At 44.9% G+C, this 10,000-nt stretch overlaps 1 protein-coding gene across 2 annotated transcripts in view; it reads right to left on the bottom strand.

Moving 5' to 3' along the window:
• Window positions 1-10,000, bottom strand: part of fat2 (FAT atypical cadherin 2) — a 72,811-nt gene that overhangs the window by 14,657 nt on the left and 48,154 nt on the right. For both annotated transcript variants that reach the window (XM_063190181.1, XM_063190182.1), the window contains exons 19-21: window positions 8,284-8,481; window positions 5,251-6,082; window positions 3,305-3,459 (exon numbers count right to left, since the gene is read on the bottom strand). In XM_063190181.1, the coding sequence (XP_063046251.1) occupies window positions 3,305-3,459; window positions 5,251-6,082; window positions 8,284-8,481 (1,185 nt within the window). The remainder of the gene's footprint in view (window positions 1-3,304; window positions 3,460-5,250; window positions 6,083-8,283; window positions 8,482-10,000) is intronic.

Raw genomic sequence — 10,000 nt, 5'->3', positions numbered from 1 at the left:
AATTCCTTAAGTTCTTGAAGAGATGAGGGAAGGGCTTTGTGTTGGGCCTGAATATTAATGACATCGCACAGAGGCAGATGTTCATTTGTCAAGCAGCACAGGTATCACGCCGCGCCGTGCCGCGCACGCACGTGTGTGTGTGTGTATTTTGTAGCACGCGCGTGGAAGCATGGGATTCTTAGATGACCATGTTTAACGATTCCTTTTGAAGCACCTCCCTGACAATGAAATGGACTTGTGCACATGCGCTCGATACCCATGAGGGTAAAGTGGAGAGAGAGAGAGAGAGAGAGAGAGAGAGAGAGAGAGAGAGAGAGAGAGAGAGAGGGAGGTTTCAAGCCACTTAAATTGAATATTGTATTATGATGTATAAATAAGCAGGCTCATGAGAGTGGCGTGGCAGACATTTGATGTGTGTACGTTTGTATGTGATGTTTTATCAGGACTTGCCAGCAGAATTCTTTATCACTACTTGCATAACTTACAATGAGATTGTTATTCCCATTCCAAATCCCACAGCAGAGGCATCTGCTGGTCTCCTCAGCTTCCCATAAGCTCCCCAAATATGGATAGAGGGCAGATAATAACGCACACACACACACACACACACACACACACACACACACACACACACACACACACACACACACACACACACACACACACACGCACACACACGTGTGCGTACAAATGAAACATCACCTGGCTCACATCCCTGCTCACACACACATACACACACATGTGCGTGTGCACAGGCACACGCACACACACACATACACACACACACACACACAGACACACACGTGTGTGCGGACAAACGAAACATCACCTGGCTCCCATCCAAAGGGCTCAGTCAACTGAGAAACCCAATCAGCCAATCACACGCCATAACCATGCCTTGGCTCCCAGAGAGGCTCGAACACAGCAGAGTAACAGATACAGACTCAAGGCACGCACAACGTGATCTCGAAATCGGTGCTATCCTTTGCTCTCGAGACAAATCCCCCTTGGAATGCCTGCATCACTGATTAGGCTGCCCGTGGTATTCAAATACAAGACAAGGCATCAAAGGTCTTTCTGCTCTGCCTTCCTTCCTTTCCCAGAGGCCGTCTGGTCTGGCTGATGATGTAGCGCTGTGATGTGCTCAGGGACGGATAACGACTCCATGGGCCCCTGGGCCAGAAAACAAAAGAGCCCCCGTCCTTCCATGAGTGTTGCTAGTTTACAAAAAGATTCAAAGTTTAAGCCCAGACGTTAGCGGCCCAATGGAGTTTTACCTTTGAGGGGTTGTCCCAGGGCCGTCGTTAGGCCTATTTTAAGGGAGCTTTAGCCCCCCTTACATTAGTAATAGTCCCCCTTTAACGATTTTGCAAAAAAAAAAAAAACTTTTTTTTTTTATTTTATTTTTTTTACATTTTTCCAAAAACAAATGCAGTAAAGCACTGAATACGAACCATCAAGAATGCAAGTTAATCTGAATACAAGCTTATTTATTGTTTAATGCCACTAAATATCCTACTGCACAGCAATAAAAGCAGGGTGCACAGCAATGTGTTATGCGGGGGGGAAACAGGTAGAGGATTGTGCTTTGTGACTAAAAACACCTCAGGAAAAGTGTAATTACTTACACGGATGAAATGTTCAGACCCAAAGTACCAATTTTTACTCACAATTCCCTTGTAATAAATCAATTTGACATTGTCTTGAAATTATAGTTGAGCTTTAATATTTGTCTTAGCAGTTTGAAAACACACATGAACTGATTAAAATAGCTACTAATGGAGTAAAAATGACCAAATATCTGCCGGGGATGCATAGTTTTCCAAGTAAGGAACCTGTTTGAATGAATTCCTTCCTGACCACTGCTTCTCCTGGAGATGCACAGTTAGTAAGCTTAACTCCTTAAAGTTCCTAGTCCTTGTGTAAATTATGCTCTCTGTATTTTTATCTAATCATTTCAACTTCCGTACATAATATTCATCAGTTGAAACATTTTTAAATGTTTTGTTTAGCTTACATATAGGGAATGTTCGGTAACACTTTATTTTAGGGATACATCTATTAGCACTAATACTGTACATGCAAAGTCCCTGTATAAGTATTTATAAGGCATGTACAAAGCAAAATCAAACATTTGTTAGGCATGTATTCGCAAATGTCTTGTTCTTGCACAATAAGGGATTTATTACCAATTTAACCTTAGTAAGGACCTAGTAGGCCTTAGCGTTTGCTTAGTACATGCCTTACAAGTTACTTATTCAGGCATTAACATTGTATGTATTAGTGCTAATAGATGTATCCCTAAAATAAAGTGTTACCGAATGTTCATTAAAATGTGAATTAAAAAAAAATCACTGTAACTAGTGTTTAAAAATCGGTATGGTGCTCTTAAAATAATTGTTCAAGAAGACGCTTTTGCACACCTCTGTAGGTGGGCAGGTGCATAGGGTATTATCCCAGTGGGGTTGTCATTCAAGTGTAAAGAAATCCTGCATACTGTCCATTCCACCAACAAACTTTAATACAACATGAAGAAGGTCGGATGACCGAAACAATGTATTGAAGTTTGTTGGTGGAATGGACAGTGTGCGGGATATCTTTGCTCTTAAAATAATGAATTCATAGACAAAACCTTAGCAGGTGAGCTAAAATAAAACATTTTCTTCCTCTGGGGCTAAGCCCCCCTGTCTCTCAAACCTAGTGACGGGCCTGGGTTGTCCCCTGAGAAATTTTTTTAAATATGGTTGTTAAAAGTGATTTTAACACAATATGAAAAGCAAATATAGAGGCTTGGCCTTCAGGGGCCCCTTGACTCTTGGGCCCCTGGGCCCGGTAGGCCAATGCAGTAATCCATCTTTGGATGTGTTGAGAAAACAAATGAATATGGGAAAGGATCCTTGCTCTTATCAAGCCTGGGGGGAAATTGTTAATCGGATGAGCTCTAAAGTTTAGTGCATAAAAAAACTCAAGCAGACATTCTCTTGTGTTTTTTCTGCACAGGAAGAACCAACATACAGTATGGTTGTCTTTCAGACTTAAGAGACAAGAAAGCTCCCACACACTGTTGACATTTGCAGCGTTTACTTGCGACTTTTCTGCCTATTGATCGAATTGATCGATTGACTGACCAAAACGTTGCAAGTAAATTGCAAACATGAACAATGTGCAGGAGCTTTCTTGTCTCTTGTCTTTCTTGTCTCGCTGCATGAGCTGTCTCTAACATTGGTGACCAAGGGGTTCCCCTCCTATGTACTTGGCCAAAGGAGCTGTACAATAATTCTACAAAAATGTCTTTCAGACTTACCTTCAAGATTCCCCAATCTGAAGCATTGGTTGTCATGATCACAGAGTCTCTCTGGACTGTCTTTATTCGAAAAGAGAGCTGGAAGTGCCGCACGTGCTCGCTGACTTGATAAAGGTACTTCAGGTAGCCATTGCCATCAAACTTAATGGCAGAACCTGAAATGAAAAGCAAACATTATTATTAGACATTAGCAGAACATTATACATTGTGGTGCCCTACTGTGCAGTACCGGCATGTAAAGTACATGGGGCATACCACACCAACGCTCCCATCCACAATTTCACATCTGGTGTTTTAATTGTTTGAGAAATAACAAAAATGACAAAAATATGTCTGAGGTACAGTATCTTTGGATCATTCCAATTGTGCCATTTCCCACTGATCCCTGAAAAGGAATCTCTCTCTCTCTCTCTCTCTCTCTCTCTCTCTCTCTCTCTCTCTCTCTCTCTCTCTCTCTCTCTCTCTCTCTCTCTCTCTCTCTCTCTCTCTCTCTCTCTCTCTCTCTATCTATCTATCTCTCTCTCTCTCTCTCTCTCTCTATCTATCTATCTATCTCTCTCTCTCTCTCTCTCTCTCTCTCTCTCACACTATTTGTTTTCACTGAGTCTTCATTTTGGGTGAGGAAGCGAACAGGTTGGAGGCATGAGTACACACGTTTGCCAAAATGTGTGATGGGAATATCTCTGGCGGAATCATTGTCTGGATAGAGCACACTTTGGGAATTATCCTGATTCCTCCTCCTCCTCTTCTTCCTCCGTATTTGGTCTCTGCCTCCTCATGTTTGGTCAACCACAGTCAAAATAGTATGATAATAACTAGACTGATACTGAGGGCCAGACGTTGTAGTTTCTGCCAGGACGAGACAGAGGAGGGAAAACAAGCGTCCGACAGCAGAGGAGAGGAGAGGAGATAAACATTCTCCTCCACTGGCCCCTTAATCCCCCTCAGCAGCACACAGACACGTACAGGTGAGAAGGGAACCACCAGGGTTTCTCCACCACTGACTTGAATTCCTAATTCAGCAGAGACTCATTTCAGGGAGGCTAACATCGCTCGCCTCTACCCTCCATCAACCCCCACTCGAAAGAAGGAATATATTGTAGCGCAAAAGAAGCTCTGCAATAGCCTGCTGAAAGAGAGAATGGCTGTCTGCTACAGGAAGTTCCCAAAAGTACAAGGGTAGCCCTCCCTCCCTTCACCGTTTGCCCCATAACGTATCACTTAATTAGCTAAAGAGTGTGAAATCTAGTGAAATTTGGCTGTCCATTTCCAGAAATGAGCCAAACCAATGGAGAACAACGGTAAATTGGCCACAGTAACAGTTCTACAGTGAAACGTTTTTTTTTAATACAATCTCCCATAATAAAAGAAGGTGTACAGGTAGCTATCACGATGGATGGATGGATGGATGGATGGATGGATGGATGGATGGATGGATGGATGGATGGATGGATGGATGGATGGATGGATGGATGGATGGATGGATGGATGGATGGATGGATGGATGGATGGACGGATTGATTGATGAATGAATAGATAGATCAATGGATGCCTGCATGAATGAATTAATGGACAGCCAGCCAGTTCGCTAGATACTATGTAGGTATCTACACCCACAAATACACACTCCACTTATACTGATGATGACTGACCAGTTACACAATGAACTCATTTATTGATACGGGGTCATGGGAGTAGCAGATTCATACCATTGCAGTAGCAAATTCTCACCTAATGGTGGCGTGGTGCATTTTGTAGCATGTGTGGAAGTGTGGGATTCTTAGATGACCATATTTAACTATTTCTTTTGAAGCACCTCCCTGACGATGCAATTAACTTGTCCTCATGTGCTCGATACCCATGAGGGTAAAATTGGAGAGAGAGAGAGAGAGAGAGAGAGAGAGAGAGAGAGAGAGAGAGAGAGAGGTTTCAGAGAGAGTTCATACCATTGCAAGAGCAGACGCTCTCCCAGTGGTGGCGTGGCGTGATGAAGCCCATCCTGGCCGTGGCGTAGTGGTTAACCCTCTCTTCCTCCATGACCACCGCCCCTCGACAGCCCCGTGGGGGACACCCGGGCTCTAGGCAGCCGTCATGGTGCAGCCGCAGCACGCTCAGCCCCAGGGCCTCCTCCGCATTGGCCACCGCCCCTACAAGACGCTGGGTGGCAAGCCCTGCCGCTGCACCTCCATCTCCACCGACCAGCTCAGAGTCGACCGGAGCGCGCCACAGCAGCAGCACATCCAGCACCAGGGAGTTTGGCTCCTGCTGCAGACTGGCGATGTGGAGCTCGTGCCTGGGTACGCCGAGCGAGGTGCTCAGGCTCCTCTGGAGGCCCCTCCAGTGGTCCCCCAGGAACTCCTCGGGCGAGAGGCCGGCGAGGCTCAGGCTGAAGCCCCTCTCCAGCGCTCGCTGCCAGGCAGCCCACACGTGCACGCGTACCGGTGCCATGGTGCTGGAGGTCCCGTCCGACACGCTGACGTTCAGGTTGTACACGCCCGGCTCCAGGTCCTCGTCGGCCACCACGCGCCCGTCCCGGGCCCCCACGGAGAAGCGGGCCCCCGCCGGGGATTCGGACACCCTGGTGAAGGTGAGGACGTCGTGCAGGTCCTGGTCGGTGGCGTGGAGCTTGCCGATGACGCTGCTGGCGAAGGGCGTCCCCGTGGGCACGGTGATGAAGACCTCCAGGGGAGACACCACCGGGGGGAACTTGCTCTGCTCCGTCACGTTGATGAGCACCACGCAGATGGAGGACAGAGGCGGGTGGCCGCTGTCTGTGACCTGAGATGCACAAACACCAGGGATCCTTTTAAACACACTGTTAAGACACAGCGTTACACATGTACTGTTACCAGAGTGGCAATGACCAAGTCGTACAGTAGTGCATTACTAAAGGCCCTGTGTTATGTGTATACACAGTAATGTAGTACTATGATAGATAACTTTTCGATGACTATTACGGTGTTCCACTAGGAAACGATGTGTTTTATGGGGCTACAGGTTGAAAAATGCCAAAGCACTCATCTCTAATAATAACATGCCTTCATTATGGGCAAAAAAACAAAGAACTACATCTCTATGAGACCAAGGAGCACTTTAACTGGACTATTTATTCTCATCCATTTGCAACACTTTAAACCTTTATTTGAAGATGTCCATTCACATTAAATAACATGTTGCCGACCTTACTGATGCGTTGATGTTTTTTACTGTCATCCTTAAATGTCATCCTAGCGTTTTATTGCAGTACATTGAGTTTCTTTTTGGAATCCTGACATTAAAATGCATCAACTACATGCCAGGTCTAGTGGTGTGATTTAACTGTGATGTTATCCTCACACGATGACTCACATAGACTATTTGTTTTGTGTGAATTATACCTTATTTTGCATCTACTGTACAAGACTCTCCTTTATCTAACATCTACGAATTTCCTTCTCGCTGTGAGTTTATTTTTCTATACATACGTCCCAAATAGTGCAACCAGAAATTGGCCATGACAACATGTTTTCCCTTTTCTCTTGCCTCTGGCATGATGTTTACACCAATGTATAGTACTGCTCTCGAGACATGCGCATGTGAATTTCAATTTACCCCTCAAGAGCAGGGATCCGGTGTGTGAAGTCATTAGTATTCATCTATCTACACACACGCACCTTCATCTTTTCCGTGTATACATGGTCGTGCACACACACACACATGCACACACGCACACACGCACACACACACACACACACACACACACACACACACACACACACACACACGCACACGCACACGCACACACACACACACACACACACACACACACACACACACACACACACACACACACACACACACACACACACACACACACACACACACACACAATTTTGGTGCACATTATGCATACCTGTGCACCATTCATGTTGATTGCTTTACATGAAATGACATTGTTTACCTTTCACATGGGATAACATCTGTTCCTGCCTGCTGCTGTATGTGCAGTACATGTATGCATTTCCAATGTTTTTGTTTGTTATGTTAACTGGCATGTTGAAAACATTTGCCAACATACGACATAGACTGCCAAGTGAACCATATGCTTTGAACAGCTTTGGCACGGATATATGCACGACTGCAATTACATGAATTTGATTTTGAATGGTGTTATTTTGGTCGTTCGTGATTTGTTTTAATTCTGTACCTCTTACACTGAGTGCGTTCTCACTCTACAGAAGGTACACAAAGTGGGAAGTGATCAGAGGTGTCAGTTCTCCAGTGGTTGCTTTCCCCCCTCCAACATCACCATCCAGCTCTATTTGTAGAGAGATAACCTAATGCAGCCGGGGGTGGATCCTGGCCTGGACACACAGACAAGTGTTTTCCCAACCTTTTTGTCTTGCGGACCCAATAAGTCTTTCTGACATACCATGAGACGAGTACCCCCTTCCTCATGCTCTATATAAGTGTTTCCCAACCAGGGGTACGTGTACCACTAGGGGTACGCAAGCACATTGCAGGGGGTACTTGGAAAATTGAATTTCAACAAATGTATGTAGCTTAGTTTCATTGACATGGAGAAAGCGATACAGAACTTGACTCGGGGGTACTCATGGCACAATGAAAATGCTTAGGGGGTACACAAAACAAAAAAGGTTGGGAAACACTGCTCTATATTCCAATGTCACTATGCTCCATACATTTGCCCAAGGATTAAGGTGAAGGGGAAAAAAACAGCCCAATAATAATGAAAATGTTGATTGTTGTCTTCTATCTGCATATGGCCCCGGGGTCATTACAGCATTCTACAATTTTGACCCGCAAATGTGGAGCTGAAGTTGACGCCTTTGCTCCTGACGCTCCAATGCCACGGCAATGTATCAAGGGTGTGCAGTATATCAATCTAATTTAAGTATATCAATCTTTAGAACCTGGGGCGGTGTGAAGCTACTACTGTGCCACCCTGCACCTCCTCCCCTCTCCCCTTGCTGTCTTACCTGGACTTTGAGCAGGTGCTGGGCCTTGCTCTTCTTCCTTAGGGGGGCGGCCAGTGAGAGCAGGCCTCCCTGGTCGATGTGGAAGCGCCGGTCCTCGTTGCCAGAGACCACGTGGAAGGTGAAGGGTGGTCCGTTTTTGGGCGTGTCCTTGTCTGTCACCAGCAGCTGCACCACACTGGTCCCCACTGGCTCTCCCTCCTTCGGGAATGCACACACAATACAGCCGTTACATTACATCACATTACATTACACTCAGCTGACGCTTTTGTATCCAAAGCGACTTACAGATATTATAGGGTATTGGTTACAGACCCTGGAGCAGTGCTGGGATAGGTGCCATGCTCAGGGACACTTCAACCATGGAGGAAGGAAGGGAGTGGTAAGGGTGGGGAATGAACCTGCAACTCTGTGATCTACATTCCAAACTCCCCAATACACACATAATATGCACATAATACATTTGATGTTGTTGTTGTTGTTATTGTTACCAAAATGTTGCAGCTATTGAATAATACTGATATAACATTGTGTTTTGGTGCATTTGCCATCCAGCTGTGATGTACTTAGTTGTGACACACAAATTTCACTGATCAAAATCAGTAGGGGTTCCTTTATTTTGGATGACAATAACAATAGTCCCCGTGGGGGGGATTGTTTTCCTGTGCTGCACATTATGGTAGCCGTTCGTTGATGAGTAAGCTATGTTGGATATCAGTGCCATGTTAGAAAACATTCTAAACAAGTCTATTATCAAAAACAAACCAGAAACGTGGGCATTGCATGTTGGAGATTGTGGATGGTTCTGTAATTGACTAGTTTGGACTTTTTTCATCATGGTCTTTATTTCTTTTTACTTTCATTTTTTGTGAAGCACAATGAAATTCATCTGTGCCTGAAATGCGCTATACAAATAAACATGCATTGCCTTGCCCTGCGATGGTGACGACATTCACAACCAAAGATAATGCCTGTATTGCCCAATGCCTGTAACACTTGTCACAACAATGTGTACGTTTACAAAGTTCTCCATAACTCGATGTGAATGTCGAGACTTTTCTTATACCATAAATGAAGTATGGCTTTTACAATACTCAAGCTTCGGTTGATACCACTAGCAACTGCGTTTTATTGACCAAAAACGTACGAACTCAGAACCTCACTATACAAAGGCCTGACCTTTTAACATGCACATTTTCATTTTAGGCAGAAATTCACTTATAAGTATTCTGAGATCAGTCCTTCAACATCAAACTAGCATTAGCCTCCTGACCACCCACCCTGACCATCTACGTACTGTATTTCTGATTTCTGACATTTGTATCCCACACAAGTGTTTATCTTGCATCTTGTTTCTCATTTACTTTTCAAGTTAATGAAAAAAGTCACACATGCTGCACTACACAGACAATAATAGGCGAATAAAGCAAGAATGGACATGGTCCCAACACTTGTTTTGGCAAGCACATCAGAAAACTATTGACGTGGACAAAACACACAAAAATTCCCTAGCCCACACACGCACAAAAAGCTCAACTGGAAACTCCACTGACACTCTGACACGCACACACACACACACAGACACACACACAGACACAGACACAGACACAGACACAGACACACACACACACACACACACACACACACACACACACACACACACACACACACACACACACACACACACACACACACACACACACACACACACACACACACA

This window comes from Engraulis encrasicolus, chromosome 23 (genome assembly GCF_034702125.1).
Source record: "Engraulis encrasicolus isolate BLACKSEA-1 chromosome 23, IST_EnEncr_1.0, whole genome shotgun sequence".
NCBI lineage: Eukaryota > Metazoa > Chordata > Actinopteri > Clupeiformes > Engraulidae > Engraulis > Engraulis encrasicolus.
The sequence above is the reverse complement of the archived record's forward strand: the minus strand, read 5'-3'. Positions and strand labels throughout refer to the sequence as shown.